The sequence below is a fragment of the Pan paniscus genome, chromosome 1 (assembly GCF_029289425.2).
Source record: "Pan paniscus chromosome 1, NHGRI_mPanPan1-v2.0_pri, whole genome shotgun sequence".
Classification (NCBI taxonomy): Eukaryota; Metazoa; Chordata; class Mammalia; order Primates; family Hominidae; genus Pan; species Pan paniscus.
The window spans coordinates 2,380,776-2,400,956 of NC_073249.2; the positions used below are offsets into that span (position 1 = coordinate 2,380,776).

The 20,181-nt window shown below is 42.8% G+C and overlaps 1 protein-coding gene across 1 annotated transcript in view; it reads right to left on the reverse strand.

Annotated features, from left to right (window-relative positions):
* Nucleotides 1-16,269, reverse strand: part of SCCPDH (saccharopine dehydrogenase (putative)) — a 46,022-nt gene extending 29,753 nt beyond the window's left edge. The window contains exons 1-3 of the mRNA XM_003815343.7: nt 13,128-16,269; nt 10,652-10,764; nt 1,588-1,668 (exon numbers count right to left, since the gene is read on the reverse strand). Of these exons, the coding sequence (XP_003815391.5) occupies nt 1,588-1,668; nt 10,652-10,764; nt 13,128-13,317 (384 nt within the window). The 5' untranslated portion in view covers nt 13,318-16,269. The remainder of the gene's footprint in view (nt 1-1,587; nt 1,669-10,651; nt 10,765-13,127) is intronic.
* Nucleotides 16,270-20,181: the final 3,912 nt, after the last annotated feature.

The window sequence follows — 20,181 nt, forward strand, 5'->3', positions numbered from 1 at the left end:
TCCAGCCTGGGTGAGAGAGAGAGAGAGACCCTGTATCAAAAAAAAAAGGGGGGGGGTTCGATACTACTTTTATGATAGTTTCTAGATGACTTAAAAGCTTTTCACCATTTTCTATGTTCTGGGTTATTTAAAATAACATGGGAATTGTTTTTTGTTTTTGTTTCTTGGAGACAGGGTCTCACTACGTTGCCCAGGCTGGAGTGCAGTGGCGTGATCATAGCTCATTGCAGCCTTGACCTCCCAGGCTCAAGTGATCTTCCTGTCTCATTCTCCTGAGTAGGGGGAGCACAGGGGTGCGCTCCCAGCTCCTGGCTAATTTGTTAACTCGCCAGCTCAAGTCATCCTCCCACCTAGCCTCCCAAAGTGCTGGGGTAACAGGCGTGAGCCACCTCGCCTGGCCTTTTTTTTTTTTAATTTGTTTCCTCCTTTTTGAATCAATTTTGGTAATTTACACTGTCTCAGTATTTTCCAGTATTTTACCAATTGATAAACTGCAAATGCATATTAATATCATATTGGCACGCTGATGATGATAATCAGCAGTTACTACACAGACACATGAGGTTACCATTTTACAGGCTGTAGTAGAGCTTAATGCCTGTTAACACATAACTTCCTGTGGTCAGGCAAACCTCAATTGAAGACCTAGTTCTTCTACTTACTAGGTGCATTACTAGGTGCATTACTGAGTGAGTTACTTAAGCTTCCTAAGCTTTAATTTCCTCATCTACAAAAAATGGAGGAAGATAACTACCCTATAGGTATATTTGTAAAAAGTAACATAAAACACTTAGCACAATGTTGGGCATATGGTAAGCATTCAATAAATGTGAACATTTAAAATGTTTAGGTTGATTTTACACTAGTGAATTTTACCTTTATTTTTCTGTAATGTTATAAAGGTAACTGAATTTTCTTTTTTTTTTTTTTTCTTTTGAGACAGAGTCTCGCTCTTGCTCTGTGGCCCAGGCTGGAGTGCAGTGGAGTGATCTCGGCTCACTGCAAGCTCCACCTCCTAGGTTCACCCCATTCTCCCACCTCAGCCTCCCAAGAAGCTGGGATGACAGGTGCCCGCCACCATGCCCGGCTCATTTTTTGTATTTTTAGTAGACATGGGGTTTCACCGTGTTGGCCAGGATGGTCTCGATCTCCTGACCTCATTATCTGCCCGCCTTGGCCTCCCAAAGTGCTGGGACTGCAGGTGTGAGCCACCGTGCCCGGCCTAAAGGTACCTGATTTTTAAAAGGGAATTCAAAATGAAAACGTGACAGAAATGAGATTCTAAGAATTATGCACAGTCCGCTATTTTAATTGATTCAGTTTAAAGCATGAAGTAGCTATAATAAGCACGGACCTACAAGAAATGATGTTGTAGGGAGGGAAAAAATTCAGAAAACTGAAGCTAAGACCTTACCATCAGCGCTCTCCTTTGAGCTATCAATGGAATACCATACGAATACCATCTCTGAATGCTAGAAAGGAGTTGTCGGCTTCTAAATATGTCTGCAAAATTACACTAAATATTTCCACTTCATTAAACCGAAATTTATGTGTTAATTCTACGTTTTTCCTTTTTATTTTTTATACCTGAGGTTCTCCACTGATGTCGATACAACTGGCTCCATTTTCAATACATGCTTTTATTACAGGTTCTCCATAAAACCGATACTAGGGAAACAAAAAGAACAAAGAGGTTATTCTTGCTTGACAAGTTTAAATGAACAAAATGCCATCTAATCCTGGAAGTAAACAGTCCTAGTTATCAAGAAATCAACTGTTAATAAAATAGCCTAAAGATAAATTCAGAAAGTGGCCAGGCACGGTGGCTCACACCTGTAATCCCAGAACTTTGGGAGGCCGAGGCAGGTAGATCACTTGAGGTCAGGAGTTCAAGACCAGGCTGGCCAACATGGTGAAACCCCATCTCGACTAAAAATACAAAAATTAGCCGGGCGTGGTGGCACGCACCTGTAATCCCAGCTACTTGGGAGGCTGAGGCAGGAGAATGGTTTGAACCTGGGAGGTGGAGATTACAGTGAGCCAAGATTGTGCCACTGCACTCCAGCCTGGGCGACAGAGTGAGACTCCATCTCAGAAACAAAAAGATAAATTGAGAAGATAACTGCACAATACCATCTCTCACAGTGTGAATAAATAAAGGCATGATGGAATTACAGAGCAATGTATGCTTACCTCTACCTGAAGACAAAAGGAAAAGTTTCATACAAGTGATTCCCTTGAGTTGAACCCTAAAGAACAAATAAAAATTTTCCAGGAAAAAGAAAAATCCAGATACAGGAAAAAGTAAATGCAGAGGTTAAGAAAAAGGAGCTGTTCCTGTTGCTTGAAGCAGGAATCAAATTCACTTGAGTAGGAAGTGGAAAGAGATGGGTCTGAAAAGGCAGGCTACGGCCACATCAGGAAGGACCACATGTGCCATGCTAACAAGGTTCAACTTTATCCCTTCTAGTTTACTTGGCTTTCCAGGAGAATTTTAAACAGCATAGTGGTATAAGACTTATAGCACAGACGATATACTAAAGATGAGACATGCAATACTAAAAAGGTGGAAATGACGGGATTTCCTGACTAGCTGGGCTGGACACGGGGGCCAAGAACCAGTGGTATTATCGGTCAAAATTAAAAACAAACCAACAGGAAGAAGAGAGTTTGCAAAGGATAAGTTTGATACTGAACAGAGCAGATATTCTGAGCCTGTATGATATTAGATTTCCCATATTATCTGTTATTCAAACTCAAGGAATTAAAATACAAATTTTCATATGTAAAAGCTAATACATCAGAATTCAGTCCCATTTCCAAAGAAGCATGACAAATCTTTTCCTTTGTGAAGAAGTAGATTAGAAGCACAAACTCCTCTGCTTTATTCATTCCTGGCAGCAAAAGATGGAACAAGGAAATCGTTTCTTTCTTCCAGCCTTCGAGGAACAAGGGACACTTAAAAGACACAATCGACCTTTACAAATAGGTCAGATGGGCTGCCCTCTTACCTAACTCCAAGACCTCACACCTCTTACTAAGAATGGCGGATAACACTGGAATTACAGGACTGGGAGAAGTGTGTGAAATTCGAGTTCCTACCCTCCCATTAACAAACCACATGAAATTAATGAACTCTACTTCTGAGGCAGTATGGTATCATGGAACAAAGGATTTCAAGGCAGTAAGACCCAAGTTCACACCTGGAATCCATCACCTACTAACTATATGAATTTACTTATAAATCACTTAAATTGCCTACCAAATGAATAAAACACACATTTTAAACATATTTAAATAGAACTAAAGTTGAGATTAAAGCAGAAGTTGAAGCTCCATATGCTTTCTGCACCCAGTGGATTATCCTGGTTGATCCTTAGGGTTTGCACACATCCATTTTAAAACTCATTTGGAGCTTTCTCGGCCTGTCTCTTAGTTATTTCACCCCCAAATTTCTCAAGTTGGCCATGAGCCCACCTGCTTTAGAATCACCTGGGTTGCATGCTGGTCACTCACTCCCACTCCAGACCCCCAGAATCAGGCTTTCTGAGGTAGACTCCAGTAACTTGCATTGTAAATAAGCCTCACAGGTGATTCTTGTGTACTTCAAAGATGGAGAATCACTGCCCCAGACATTCTCCCAGGAAATCTCACCTACTCTCCCAACTTCAATAAAATCTGTGCTGTGACCTCCAACCTCTATGTCTAGAGTTGCTCACTGATAGGATTTCCCTCTGTTTTTTGTTAGAAAGGTCAGGACCAGTGAGAGCACAGGACATGTAGCATGAGTCACACATAAAACTAATTTCACTTTGCCTACATTTTCCTTTTATTTTCTCTTCCCCCTGATTTTCTCACTTACTTATAAAACATCATATACAAACAGTATATTATTTGTATTTTCTGTCTTGATGCAAGGTATCTAGCAGACACCTCAATTTCAACAAGTCTAAAACCGAATTCATCATCTCTCTCTCTAAACCTATTTCTCCTCCTCCACTTCCTAGCACATGCTTCAATGTGTAGCCTCTAGGCCAGGTGTGGTGGCTCAAACCTATAATCTCAGCACTTTGGGAGGCTGAGGCAGAAGGATCACTTTGAGACCCTGTTTCTCTAAGAAAAAAAATGTGTGTGTGTGTGTGTGTGTATAAAATATGATGCTACGGACTATATATAGAGGCCATATACATATTATATATATATATATCATACATATAAGGACTATATATATATGGCATATATATATAAACACATGGCCAGGCACAGTGGCTCACGTCTGTAATCCCAACACTTTGGGAGGCCAAGGTGAGTGAATCACTTGAGCTCAAGAGCTAGAGACCAGCCTGGGCAACAGGGCAAAACCCTGTCTCTACAAAAAATACAAAAATTAGCCAGATGTGATAGCACCAGCCTATAGTCCCAGCTACTTTCAGGGCTGAGGCGGGAAGATCACTTGAGCCCAGGAGGTTGAGGCAGCAGTGAGCTGTGTTCGTGCCACTCTACTCCAGCCTGGGCAACAAAGTGAGACCCCCATCTCAAAAAAATAAAAATAAAAAACAAAGTATAGCCTCTAGTTCAGCCTGCCTGGGTCCCACTTCTAACATCTTTCTGTTGTGCTCAAAAGAGGGAAGACTCTGAGACAAAACTGAGCAAATGGCTGAACAGCAGAGTGGTCTAGAGTGTGGGCTTTAAGTCAGGCCACACTTACATCCAGGCTCTGCAGCCACTAGCTGTGTGACCCTGGGCAAGTCACTTTACCTCTCTAAGCATCAACCTCTTCAATCAAAGAATGATGAATAACAACACTCACTTCCCTGGGTAGTTGTGAGGATGAAATAAGAGAATACAAAGAGCTTAGTGTGGGGCCAGGCACATGGTACTCAGATGGCTTCTTTTTTTTAATTATTAATGGCATTACTCCCCACATAATTCTCAGGTTAAAACCTGGAAGCAGGCTGGGTGTGGTGGCTCATGCCTGTAATCCCAGCACTTTGGGAGGCCAAGGCAGGTGGATCACCTGAGGTCAGGAGTTCAAGACCAGCCTGACCAATTTGGTAAAACCCTGTCTCGACTAAAAATATAAAAATTAGCTAGGTGTGGCGGCATGAGCCTGTAGTTCCAGCTACTCAGGAGGCTGAGACAGGAGAATTGCTTGAACCCGGGAGGTGGAGGTTGCAGTGAGCCTAGATCGCACCACTGTATTTCCGCCTGGGTGACAGAGCAAGAACCGCCTCAAAAAAAAAAAAAAAAAATCTGGAAGCAGTCTTTCATGCTACCTATCCTGGAAGTCACCGAATTTTATCAATTCAGTTTCCTAAAAATATCTCAAATCAGTCTCCTCTCCCCTGCACAATTATATCTTAGTTCAGACCCTGTCAACCCTCATCTAATTTACTATAAATAGGCCCTAACTGGTTATACTGCAGCCAGCTAGCCCCATCTCCAAATACACAACAAATTGTTATTCTAAAATAAAAATCTGATGTCACCTTTCCTCCTGCCTCACTCCTATAACATATCCACTCTTCAAATCTGATAGACTGGATTAAGAAAACGTGGCACATATACACCATGGAATACTATACAGCCATAAAAAAGGATGAGTTCATGTCCTTTGCAGGGACATGGATGAAGCTGGAAACCATCATTCTGAGCAAACTATCACGAGGACAGAAAACCAAATACCGCATGATCTCACTCATAGGTGGGAACTGAACAATGAGAACACTTGGACACAGGGTGGGGAACATCATACACTGGGGCCTGTCGTGGGGTGGGGGGCAGGGGTAGGGATAGCATTGAGAGAAATACCTAATGTAAATGACGGGTTGATGGGTGCAGCGGGCCAGCATGGCACATGTATACCTATGTAACGAGCCTGCATGTTGTGCACATGTACCCTAGAACTTAAAGTATAATAAAAATAACAAAAACAAAAAAATCCCTACAGTATATAGTACAAAGTCCAAATTTCTTAGCATGTCACAGAAAGTCCTTAGTATCATATCATACCACAGCCCCTTAATTCTCATGTTCCAGCAGTTCTAAATTCCATGTAATTCCCCAAGCATGCTGCTTCTTCACACCCAGTGTGCTTGCTTCCACTACCTGGAGCACCCTCCCTCCATTCTGCTGGGCCAACTCCCAGCTCCTCCAGGCTCTGCCTTACAGCCACAGGCTCACTTCTCATGTCTGGCTAGTGAGCCCATCAGCTAGGCAGTGTATCTACGAGTACTGGCAGGCTGCAGTGAAGTATTAATGAGCTTATTAAAATAATCGTAGCACCTTCTGGAAAGAAAACGCATTTTCCTATTTGCCAGTCTGCCCATTCCTTACTTTTACTGCATTTTGTCACATCTGGCCCACTTCTTTGAGTAATCTGGAGTTGAGACTTCTCACTAACTTATTCCTGTTTTATGAACTTGCGAGATTTTTCTCCACTAGTACCCTGTGCTTGTCTGAGACAGATGAACAGTCAGAGTAGCAATCCTTCATCTCGGGGAGACACTTCTCCCCTGTGAGGCCAATTGGCTCAAAGGTCAGAACTGCAATCCTGCTCTCCATGCCTCATCTTCTTCTTTTTTCTTTTTGAGCTGGAGTTTCATTCTTGTTGCCCAGGCTAGAATACAATGGCGCAATCTCAGCTCACTGTAACCTCCGCCTCCCGGGTTCAAGTGATTCTCTTGCGTCAGCCTCCCGAGTAGCTGCAATTACAAGTGTGTACCACCATGCCCAGCTAATTTTTTGTATTTTTAGTAGAGACAGGGTTTCACCATGTTGGCCAGGCTGGTCTCAAACTCCCGACCTCAAGTGATCTGCCCACCTCGGCCTCCCAGAGGTTTGGGATTCCAGGCATGACCCACCGCGCCTGGCCCTCAAAGTTCCATCTTCTAACCCAGTGGTCTCCCAAGTAGTCTTCCCCCAAGGGAAGCGCAGAATGATCCACTGAGGGTGGAAGTAAATAGCAGAACTTTTATCCATGTTAATGTTTACAAAAACATGACGTTCCGTTAACAGTTACTATATGGACTGACTACGAGACATTCCCTGGGCCATGTTAAGTGGTCATGTGTTGAAGACAGGACACAGCAGGTATCCTGACGGGGTTGTGGGAAAGTTTCCATCACACAGAGAGGGCCTCAGCACCACTCTTCATTCATTCAGTCATTTTCACTTTACTGCAACCTAATGCCTGAATGAGGTTATTGAGGTTCTAAAGCTTAAACGCTGAGGCCTCAAGCATTTAGAGTGGGGAGGACAAAGACGCAGTGGAGGAGACGAGGACGTCCAGGGTGAAGCTGGTGGACAGGAGGAAAACTACGAGAAGATGACAACGTAGAAGCTGAGCAAAGAAAGGAGAAAGTGGTCAGCTGGATCGAATGCTGCAAGCTTTCAGATGAAGACTGGATTTGACAGGGTGGGACTTTAGCAGAGTAGTTTCATTGGAGGAGGGAGGAAAACAAAAGCCCAATAGGAGGCGTTTAAGATAGAGTAGGAGGTGAAGAAGCAGAGATAGTGAGTCGTGAGAATTCTTCCAAGGAGGCTGCTAAAAAGGGGGCACAAAAAGTAGAGTAGTTGGAAGGGTATGTGGAATCAAGCAGCTTTTTTTAAAATATGGGAGATATCACATATTTAAATGCTGATCGAAATAATCCAGTAAAGAGGAGAAATTTGATAACAAGATAATGTGTAACTGTAAACATAAAGTGTTACAGGAAGTCAGGGACCCCGAACAGAGGGACCAGCTGAAGCCACGGCAGAAGAACATAAACTGTGAAGATTTCATGGACATTTATTAGTTCCCCAAATTAATACTTTTATAATTTCTTACACCTGTCTTTACTGCAATCTCTGAACATAAATTGTGAAGATTTCATGGACATTTATCACTTCCCCAATCAATACTGTTATAATTTCCTATGCCTGTCTTTAATCTCTTAATCCTGTCATCTTTGTAAGCTGAGGATGTATGTTGCCTCAGGACCCTGTGATGATTGAGTTATCCGTACAAATTGTTTGTAAAACATGTGTCTTTGAACAATATGAAATCTGGGCATCCTAAAAAAGGAAGAGGATAACAGCGATTTTCAGGGAACAAGGGAGATAACCATAATGTCTGACTGCCTGCGCGACTGGGCAGAAGAGAGTCATATTTCTCTTCTTGCAGAAAGCGAATAGGAGAAATATCACTGAATTCTTTTCCCAGCAAGGAATAACCCTGGGAAAGGAATGCATTCCCAGGGGGAGGTCTCTAAAATGGCCGCTCTGGGAGTGCCTGTCTTATGCAGTTGGAGATAAGGGATGAAATACACCCTGGTCTCCTGCAGCACCCTCAGGCTTGCTAGGATTAGAAAATTCCAGTCTGGCAAATTCTAGTCAAACTGGTTGTCTGCTCTCGTACCCTGTTTCCTGTTAAGATGTTTATCAATGACAATGCGTGCCCAGCGGGACATGGAACCTCATCAGTAATTCTAATTTTGCCCTGGCCTTGTGATCTTGCTCTGCCATTTGCCTTGTGATACCGTATTGCCTTTTGAAGCATGTGATCTCTGTGACCCACTCCCTATTTGTACACTCCCTCCCCTTTTGAAATCCCTAATAAAAACTTGCTGGTTTTGCAGCTCAAGGGGCACCATGGAACCTGCCAACAAGTGATGTCACCCCCAGAGGCCCAGCTGTAAAATTTCTCTTTGTACTCTTTCTCTTTATTTCTCAGACCGGCTGACACTTAGGGAAAATAGAAAAGAACCTATGTTGAAATATTGGGGGCTGGTTCCCCCGATAATAAAGTCTTTGAAAACTGTGCCCAATAGGAAGAGGATAGTTTTTCCTTGTAACAAGAGATATGGCAGACTACAGGGTATGATGCAGATTGGCAGACAGGTAGGTAGGTAGATAGATCTAGTGGTAGGAAGATGAAGAAAGAAATTCTGTTATTAACCAGCTTCTATTTTCATAGTTAAAAAAAAAGAAAAATAAAATCAGATAAGAACAAGGAAAGAGAGATGGGATACTAAAAGTTCAAGGAAAACAAGGTTGTGAGCTGCTTCAGAGAGCAGGAGAATTCCTGAGGGAAATAGAACAGAGCTGCCAGAGGTGCTAAGCACCACACAAGGTTTGTAAACACATATTTGAAGTGTGACCAGTTAGCAGGGGGATACATTTTTCTCCAGCCACACTGTGTTACTCATGTTCAGGTGAAGAGCAGGCAGAGAATAACCAGGGCTGGGATTTTTCCAGAGTACTGAGGAGAAAAAGGCAAGGGAGATAGATGAGGGCGTCCATTATAGAGTGGAGCGGTGGACCTCATGGATGGAATCTAAGCTAGTTAAGAATGAGATGAATCTAAATCAACAACACTTTTATTTAATAGCAATTCAAAAACCCTTTTGCTCTCAATTAAAAATTATTAATATTTTAGATATTTAATTTTTAAACATCTTGCCAACTGTGATGGCTTCTTCAGATCACTAAATGTCACCAACATTCACCTTGTTACACAGGCCAAAAGTCTGATGGCCTGTGACTTGATGACTTTTTCACAGTACAACAGCAAAAGCCGTTCTCCTTTGAAAATATACTCTGGACCTAACTACTTCTCAGCACTTCTACCACTACGACCCCAGGGCTTGTGCTTGGACCATTCCATTGCTCATCCTTTGTTATCTACTTTTCCACTCAGAAGCCAAAGAACTTCAAATTTAAATCAGCTGAAGCCCTTCCTTTCAACCATTCAACGCCTCTTGGTCACACCTGGAAAAAAAATCCACATCCTGGCCACGGCCCGTAAGATCCCACATGACCCAGCTCCCGGGTTTCTCTCTGATCCACTCTCCACCTCTCTGCCATGCCCAGCCACACTGGCCTCTGTCACACTCTTCAGTCTTGCCAAGCACACTGGCATCTCAGGACCTTTGTGCCTGCTGTCCCTGGAAAAGTCTCTCCTCAAAAGGTTCATGCAATTTGCTCTCATTTCATTCAGATCTTGGCTCAAATGTCAATTCCTCACAGAAACCTTCCCTGACCATCCATCTAAAAACACCAATATGCCAGCACCTTTTCTCCTTTCTTGGCTTCACTTTTCTTCAAAGCACTTTTCATTACCTCCTATTACAATCCTATTTTTCTGTCTTCCCCAAGAATGTAATGTCCACGAGGGATTTTCTGTTTCGTTCACCATTGTGTCCCAGGTGCCTACAATAGTGCATTTCACATGTGGTAAGTATCAATAAATATTTATTTAATAAATGAGTCGTTTTTTAGTCTTCTTTTTGTGCATTTAAAAAATATATTTACCCAGTAATACAAGAATATAATTTATAAATAAAAAATATACTAGGGAGTCACACTCAAACATTTTTTACCGAAGGGGCATATAGTAAAAAGGAAAGAAAATTCTGACAATCACAGATGTAACCAATCAACAAGCCAGCACACATGCCCTAAGGATAACGTCATGGAGAGCCTGTCACTCACTCTCTCAGGAGACTTTGGTCATCTCCAGCTGCTCCTCGCAAGAAGAAAAAACTCCCCATATGGGGTTAAGGCCTTCAACCAACAATTCTGTCCTCTGTCCTTATGTTCCTCTGGAATATTTTGCTAGAAATGAATGGATTGTTTGTTCTGATACAAAGAAGGGTTGATTACTTACTGGTCCTACGCAATTGAGGACAACTGTTGCCTGTTTAGCCATTTCATCAAGCGAGGCTGGATTAGCAATATCACAGATGATGATTCCAACTTCAGACGACAGTGTTGGTCTTCCTAAAATAAGAAACAAATGAAGGAAAGTAAATCCCGGTAGAGGATTATATCTTCCTTATCTTCTTTTTACAGTAATCAGTGACAGCAAATTACTAAATACACGGATATGCTGAAAGCTAGCTCTCCTGCTTAGACAAAAGATAAACCTGTTTTTAATCAGGTAATACAAAAGGAAAAAATTATGAGGAAAACTGAGTTAACACTAAGAGTTACTAAAAAACTGACCTTTTAAAAAAAATCGAATCAAAGCGTTGTGTAAATAACAACCCTGTGTAACATGACAATTTCACAATCAAGTTTAAATGCTGAGCAGATAACTATCCAGACTTCCTCTCCAACAAGAAATTTATGTCATAAAATAGTTTCTTGGCCAAGGGCAGTGGCTCAGCACTTTGGAAGGTCAAGGTGCAAGGATCTCTTGAGCTGAGTTCCAGACCAGCTTGGGCAACATAGCAAGACCCTGTCTCTACTAAAAAAAAAAAAAAAAAAAAATTATCTGACATGGTGGCATAGCCTGTAGTACCAGCTACTCAGGAGGCTGAGGCGGTAGAATCACTTAGACACAGAGGTCAAGGCTGCAGTGAGCTGTGATCACGCCACTGCACTCCAGCCTGGGTGGCAGAATGAGAACTTGTCTTTAAAAAAATAAAGTTTCTCATCAACTACTAAACAATTACTATGATCCAGTTGTAGGTGATGGAGAGTCTCGGACTGACTGTTAACATCAAAACCATCAGGGCTGGGTGCAGTGGCTCACGCCTGTAATCCCAGCACTTTGGAAAGCCGAGAAGGGTGGATCACGAGGTCAGCAGATCGAGACCATCCTCACTAACACGGTGAAACCCCGTCTCTACTAAAAATACAAAAAATTAGCAGGGCGTGGTGGCGGGCACCTCTAGTCCCAGCTACTCAGGAGGCTGAGGCAGAAGAATGGCAAACAAACAAACAAAAAACAAAAAATTAGAACTCTGAGGTGAAAAGCACACACTATATAAACACACACAGGCTCATAAGAAAATAATTGGAATTAACTGGCTCAACTAAGTGATGCAGGTTTCAATAGGTGAAGGTATATCCCCCACAATGAAACTTGATTTGGGCATTATATATGATAAGTGACTAGGCTGTACCGGTACGATCTTGCTGAGCCGGAAAAAGAAATGGAAGCATATATTTTCATAGTAAAATTACTTCTGTTGGAAAAATAACGACCAAAAAGCTCTTTGGTCAGAATTACGTGTTGGTAGTGTCAGTACCAAAAGCTGTAGGAGAGTCCAGCCTACGTGGTGTCTTCTGTACATAACCACAAACAAAAGCACTCCGAGCAGGGCATTGTATGAAAGTAGATTAAACAGAAAGAATGTAGTATTTCCAGAACTCTAATGGGTGTCTGTATAAGGGAAATCTACGGTGGGGAGTTAATAGCCAAATTTAAAGGCTACGGAGTCGTAAGTCAGATGTCTCCCCAGCCATGAAGGCAGCAGGATCCGTGTGTCTGTCTCCTCTCTGTCCCATCCTGCACCCCAGACTCGGGACAGGTCTTAGCATGGACAACGTCACTCAATAAATATATGCTACTTCAATGCTTAGAGAATCAATAAATATATGCTACCTGAATGCTTAGATTATCAATAAATACATGCTACCTGAATGCTTAGATTATCAATAAATACATGCTACCTGAATGCTTAGATTATCAATAAATACATGCTACCTGAATGCTTAGATTATCAATAAATACATGCTACCTGAATGCTTAGAGAATACGTAAGCGTCTAAACCAGAAATACACACTTTTTATTCTCTGAAGAGGAAGACTGCTGGAGTATTCTTACACACAAAACAAGAAACTAAAACAGAATAGCCACAAAGACACTGTCAGTACAACTCGTAAGCTTGCTCTCCCGTCCTCAAAACACGAGGCAAAGGGAGACTCCGATCTCCAAGAGACCAAAGCCCTCCTCTCCTCTCCGACCAAACATCTAGAAACCCGCAGATTCAACAGGTGCCCCCGCTGCGGGGCAGGATGAGGCAGAGAGAGGGACAACTCAAGTTCTTGACCATTTCGCCAGGGGAGCTCCCCAAACTGAGGCAGAAATGCAAAAAGCGGGAAAGAGGAGAAGGAAAGAAAAAAAAAAGTGTGTGTATATTATACACGCACGCACGCACACACACATACATAGTTAAGGAGGTGGGACAAAGCTATGGCAGGATTTGAAACATCCCTCCCTCTCCTCTTCCTGTCCTCACGCAGGGCTCGGGGACACGTAGGGCGCACCCCTGCGGGAGAAACGCTCGTTTGGGGCGATGCGGGGTCCCCGGCCCAGCCGCCCGCGCAGCCCCGTCCCGCCCCGCCGCTGTACCCAGCTTCAGGGCCGCCTTCTCCAGCACCCGCTGCAGCTTCTCCCGGGAGCGGCCCGCCACGGCCCAGGGCAGGCGGGAGCTCCGCTCCGGGTCCACCTGCTCCCGGGCCACCTCCTCGGTCACGAACTGGCCGGTGAAGCCAGACGCGCCGAACACCACCAGGTGGAAAGGCCTCTGCTCGGTCGCCATGACGAGTCCACAGCGAGCCCAGGCCCCGGGGCGGGTGGAGTCCACGGCGCCTGCGCCTCAGGCAGCGACCCCAGTACCCGGCGCAGCAACCGCCGCCGTCGCCGCAGCCAGCGCGCCGGGCTCCCTTCACCCCGCGCGCGCCGCCGCGCCAGGGCCGCGCCCACGCCCACGCCGCCTCGCGCGGGAGCCGCGGGTCAGCGGCTTGCTTGGGAGGCTTCCGACGGGAGGTTTCCTAGGGCGGTGGCCCTGGGGGCGAGTCCGCTTCCAAGCCTGGCAGGCGCGGACGGCGGCCCGTAATTCCGTGCTGCGGTTTGTTCTGCGGGGCTCTGGCCGCCCCGGACAGCGCATCTTCTAGCCCTGCTGGAAGCCGGAGGCGGCAGCCGGTTGTCCTTGTTGCACGTGGGGGTGGAGCAAAGAGTGCGAGAAAATCTGCGGATGGCCTCGGGGATGGCCCACCCCGAGAACCCTTGAGCTTGCTTGCTTGCTTCCTTTCTTTCTTCCTTTTTTCCCCTTTCTTTTCTCTTTTCTATTTTTGAGATGGAGTCTCACTCTGTCGCCCAGGCTGCAGCGCAGTGGCGCGATCTCGATTTACTGCAACCTCCGCCTCCTGGGTTCAAGCAATTCTTCTGCCTCAGCCTCCCGACTAGCTGGGATTACAGGGGAGCGCCCCCATGCCCTGCTAATTTTTGTGTTTTTAGTAGAGATGGGGTTTCACCTTGTTGGCCAGGCTGGTCTCAAACTCCTGACCTCAGGTGATCCACCCACCTCGGCCTCCCAAAGGGTCGGGATTACACGCATGAACCACTGCACCCAGCCCATTCCTCATTTTTAAAAACTCTCATTAAAATAGGAATAAATGGATGCTTTTAAAAATTTTGAAATATATGTCTTGCAAAAAAGGTACAGCCAATAACAAATATGTACCCTCAACACAGCTTAAGAAAAATATTCCAGATAGCGAGGCTTCCAGGTATTCATTCCTGAACACATTCCTTTTCCGTCCCCAAGACGGCCACTTGCCTGAATTCAGTGTTTATTATTCCTATTCCTATCTTTCTGCTTGTTATATATGTATGTATTTATAAATATTATAGTACCGTTTTGCATATTTTGAATATTTTGTAAATGTTAATCCTGCAGCTTTCTTATTTGGTCATGATGTGAACTTATTCCCAAATGATTCAGAATAAAAAAAAAAATGTCTGTGATACGTGTGTGGAGAGAGGGAGAGAGAGAAATACACCAAATTCTACAATGCTTTTGTACAATTTTGTATAGTGCTTTTGTGCAATATAATACAAAGAATGCTACAATAAAATTCTTGTACATTTCTCCTAAAGCACCTGTGCGAAAGTGTATTGAATATATGTCAGGAATGAAAATGGTTGGTGCTAGAATATCCATATTTGAGTTATCTCACTGCTCTTTAAAGCTCATGCACTAATTTTCGCTCTCAGCAGGATACAAGAATCCTCTTGCTTTACGTGCTTGTCAGCACTTGGTATTCTCAGACTTCATGCTTGTCCATCTGGTGGGTGTAAAGTAGTAAGCATTCAAGTATTTATTAAACACTTAACTATATACTAGGCACTAGGAATAAAGTACTGGGGATATGGCAACAAATAAAGCCCCTGCCCTCAAGAAGTTTACATTCTAGTGGAGTAAACAGTCACTAAAAAATAATCTTACAGAGCCAGGTACAGTGGCATGCACTTTTAGTCCCAGCTACTTGGGAGGCTGAGGCAGGAGGATTGCTTGAACCTAGGAGTTGGAGGTTATAGTGAGCTACACTCCAGCCTGGGTGAAAAAGTGAGATATTCTCTCTAAAAAAATAAAAATAAAAACAAAACAAAACAAACAAAAACCCTAAAAAAACAGTATGTGTATATATATATATATATATTTTTGTTTGTTTGTCTGTTTGTTTGTTTTTTGGGAAGCATGCTTACTATGGTTTGGATGTTTTGCCCCCCCAAATCACATGTAGAAATGTAATCCCCAGCGTTGGAGGTGGGGCCTGGTGGGAGATGTTTGGGTCATGGGGGTGGATCCCTCATGAATGGCTTGGTGCCATCCCCAGGATAATGAGTATGTTCTCTCTGTATGAGTTCATACAAGAGCTGGTAGTTGAAAGAGCACTCATCCTTCTCTCTCTTGGTCTCTCTCTCACCATGTGATACATTGGCTCCACTTCACCTTCTGCCACGATTGGAAGCTTCCTGAGGCCTCACCAAAAGCAGATGCTGGCACTACACTTGATGTACTTCCTGCAGAACCATGAGCCAAAATATAAACTTTTTTCTTTATAAATTAACCAGCCTCAGGTATTCCTTTAAAGCAACGCAAAAATGGACTAACATAATGGTCATTGCAGCGTTGCTTTGTAATAACAAAAAGTAGAAACAACTGAAATGTCCTTTATCAGAGGAATTATTAAATAAATTATGGTGTCCTATTCATTCAATAGGAACTGTGCAGCTATAAAGAATGAAGTATGACCATTCAGGTGGTTCTAGGTAAAAAACACACAACAACAACAAAAACAAAAGAATGAAGTAGGCTGGGCACAGTGGCTCATGCCTGTAATCCCAGCACTTTGGGAAGCCAAGGCAGGAGGATCACTTGAGTCCAGAAGTTTGAGACCAGCCTAGGCAATGTAGCGAGACCCCATTTCCTAAAAAAAAAAAAAAAAAATTTTTTTTTTTAAATTAGCTGGGTGTGGTGATGTGCATCTGTAGTCCTAGCTACCTTGGAGGCTGAGGTGGGAAGATTGCTTGAGCCCAGGAGTTTGAGGTTACAGTAAATCATGATCACACTACTGCACTGCAGCCTGGGCAACAGAGCAAGGCTATGTTTCTAAAAAAAAAACAAAACAAAACTGTGTATAGTGACACGGAAAATCTTCCAAATTTCCTAACATTACAAGAGTATATTTAAGACAAAACAATGTATGTATATGCACACAAAATGTTAAGAATACATGATAAATCTTTTTTTATTATACTTTAATTTTTAGGGTACATGTGCACAATGTGAAGGTTAGTTACATATGTATACATGTGCCATGTTGGTGCGCTGCACCCATTAACTCATCATTTAACATTAGGTATATCTCCTAATGCTATCCCTCCCCCTTCCTCCCACCCCACAACAGACCCCGGTGTATGATGTTCCCCTTCCTGTGTCCATGTGTTCTCATTGTTCAATTCCCACCTATGAGTGAGAACACGTGGTGTTTGGTTTTTTGTCCTTGCGATAGTTTGCTGAGAATGATGGTTTCCAGTTTCATCCGTGTCCCTACAAAGGACATGAACTCATCATTTTTTTATGGCTGCACAGTATTCCATGGTGTATATATGCCACATTTTCTTAATCCAGTCTATCATTGTTGGACATTTGGCTTGGTTCCAAGAATTGCTATTGTGAATAGTATTGGGGAACCTGCCCCTATATTCACGTAGGTTCTTTTCTATTTTCCCTAAGTGTCGGCCAGCTTGAGAAATAAAGGGACAGAGTACAAAAGAGAGAAATTTTAAAGCCAGGCATCTGGGGGAGACATCACATGTCGGTGGGTTCTGTGATGCCCCACAAGCCGCAAAAACAAGCAAGTTTTTATTAGGGATTTTCAAAAGGGGAGGGAGCGTGCGAATAGGTGTGGGTCACAGACATCAAGTACTTTACAAGGTAATAGAACATCACAAGGCAAGTGGAGGCAGGGCGAGATCACAGGACCACAGGACCGAGGCGAAATTAAAATTGCTAATGAAGTTTCGGGCACCATTGTCCTTGATAACATCTTATCAGGAGACAGCGTTTTGAGATCAACTGGTCTGACCAAAATTTATTAGGCAGGAATTTCTTCTTCCTAATAAGCCTTGGAGCGCTATGGGAGACTGGGGTCTATTTCACCCCTGCAGTCTCGACCATGAAAGACAAGTGCACCTGGGGGGGCCGTTTATAGGCCTATACCTCCAGGTGCGTATTCTCTTTCCTAGGGATATTCCTTGCTGAGAAAAAGAATTCAGTGATATTTCTCCCATTTGCTTTTGAAAGAAGAGAAATATGGCTCTGTTCCACCTGGCTCAATGGCAGTCAGAGTTTAAGGTTATCTCTCTTATTCCCTGAACAATTGCTGTTATCCTGTTCTTTTTTCAAGGTGTCCAGATTTCATATTGCTCAAACACACATGCTGTACAATTTGTGCAGTTAATGCAATTATTACAGGGTCCTGAGGTGACATACATCCTCCTCAGCTGACAGGATTAAGAGATTAAAGTAAAGACAGGCATAGGAAATCACAAGGGGGTTGATTGGGGAAGTGATAAGTGTCCATGAAATCATCACAACTTATGTTTAGAGATTGCAGTAAAGACAGGCATAAGAAATTATAAAAGTATTAATTCAGGGAACTAATAAATGTCCATGAAATCTTCACAATCCACGTTCTTCTGCCATGGCTTCAGCCAGTCCCTCCATTTAGGGTCCCTGACTTCCCGCAACAGAACAGTGCCACAATAAACATACGTGTGCATGTGTCTTTATAGCAGCATGATTTATAATTCTTTGGGTATATAACCAGTAATGGGATGGCTGGGTCAAATGGTATTTCTAGTTCAAGATCCCTGAGGAATCGCCACACTGTCTTCCACAATGGTTGAACTAGTTTATAGTCCCACCAACAGTGTAAAAGTGTTCCTATTTCTCCACATCCTCTCCAGCACCTGTTGTTTCCTGACTTTTTAATGATTGCCATTCTAACTGGTGTGAGATGCTACCTCATTGTGGTTTTGATTTGCATTTCTCTGATGGCCAGTGATGATGAGCATTCTTTCATGTGTCTTTTGGCTGCATAAATGTCTTCTTTTGAGAAGTGTCTGTTCATATCCTTCACCCACTTGTTGATGGGGTGGTTTGTTTTTTTCTTGTAAATTTGTTTGAGTCCATTGTAGATTCTGGATATTAGCCCTTTGTCAGATGAGTAGATTGCAAAAATTTTCTCCCATTCTGTAGGTTGCCTGTTCACTCTGATGGTAGTTTCTTTTGCTGTGCAGAAGCTCTTTAGTTTAATTAGATCCCATTTGTCAATTTTGGCTTTTGTTGCCATTGTTTTTGTGTTTTAGACATGAAGTCCTTGCCCATGCCTATGTCCTGAATGGTATTGCCTAGGTTTTCTTCTAGGGTTTTTATGGCTTTAGGTCTAACATTTAAGTCTTTAATCCATCTTGAATTAATTTTTGTTTAAGGTGTAAGGAAGGGATCCAGTTTCAGCTTTCTACCTATGGCTAGCCAGTTTTCCCAGCACCATTTATTAAATAGGGAATCCTTTCCCCATTTCTTCTTTTTTTCAGGTTTGTCAAAGATCAGATAGTTGTAGATATGCGGCATTATTTCTGAGGGCTCTGTTCTGTTCCGTTGGTCTATATCTCTGTTTTGGTACCAGTACCATGCTGTTTTGGTTACTGTAGCCTTCTAGTATAGTTTGAAGTCAGGTAGCATGATGCCTCCAGCTTTGTTCTTTTGGCTTAGGATTGACTTGTCAATGCAGGCTCTTTTTTGGTTCCATATGAACTTTAAAGTAGTTTTTTCCAATTCTGTGAAGAAAGTCATTGGTAGCTTGATGGGGATGGCATTGAATCTATAAATTACCTTGGGCAGTATGGCCATTTTCACGATATTGATTCTTCCTACCCATGAGCATGGAATATTCTTCCATTTGTTTGTATCCTCTTTTATTTCGTTGAGCAGTGGTTTATAGTTCTCCTTGAAGAGGTCCTTCACGTCCCTTGTAAGTTGGATTCCTAGGTATTTTATTCTCTTTGAAGCAATTGTGAATGGGAGTTCACTCATGATTTGGCTCTCTGTTTGTCTGTTATTGGTATATAAGAATGCTTGTGATTTTTGCACATTGATTTTGTATCCTGAGACTTTGCTGAAGTTGCTTATCAGCTTAAGGAGATTTGGGGCTGAGATGATGGGGTTTTCTAGATATACAATCATGTCATCTGCAAACAGGGACAATTTGACTTCCTCTTTTCCTAATTGAATACCCTTTATTTCCTTCTCCTGCCTGATTGCCCTGGCCAGAACTTCCAACACTATGTTGATAGGAGTGGTGAGAGAGGGCATCCCTGTCTTGTGCCAGTTTTCAAAGGGAATGCTTCCAGTTTTTGCCCATTCAGTATGATATTGACTGTGGGTTTGTCATAGATAGCTCTTATTATTTTGAGGTATGTCCCATCAATACCTAATTTATTGAGAGTTTTTAGCATGAAGTGTTGTTGAATTTTGTCAAGGCCTTTTCTGCATCTATTGAGATAATTACATGGTTTTTGTCGTTGGTTCTGTTTATATGCTGGATTACGTTTATTGATTTGCATATGTTGAACCAGCCTTGCATCCCAGGGATGAAGCCCACTTGATCATGGTGGATAAGCTTTTTGATGTGCTGCTGGATTCAGTTTGCCAGTATTTTATTGAGGATTTTTGCATTGATGTTCATCAGGGATATTGGTCTAAAATTCTTGTTTTTTGTTGTGTCTCTGCCAGGCTTTGGTATGAGGATGATGCTGGCCCCATAAAATGAGTTAGAGAGGATTCCCTCTTTTTCTATTGATTGGAATAGTTTCAGAAGGAATGGTACCAGCTCCTCCTTGTACCTCTGGTAGAATTTGGCTGTGAATCTGTCTGGTCCTGGACTGTCTTTGGTTGGTAAGCTATTAATTATTGCCTCAGTTTCAGAGCCTGTTATTGGTCTATTCAGAGATTCAACTTCTTCCTGGTTTAGACTTGGAAGAGTGTATGTGTCGAGGAATTTATCCATGTCTTCTAGATTTTCTACTTTATTTGTGTAGAGGTGTTTATAGC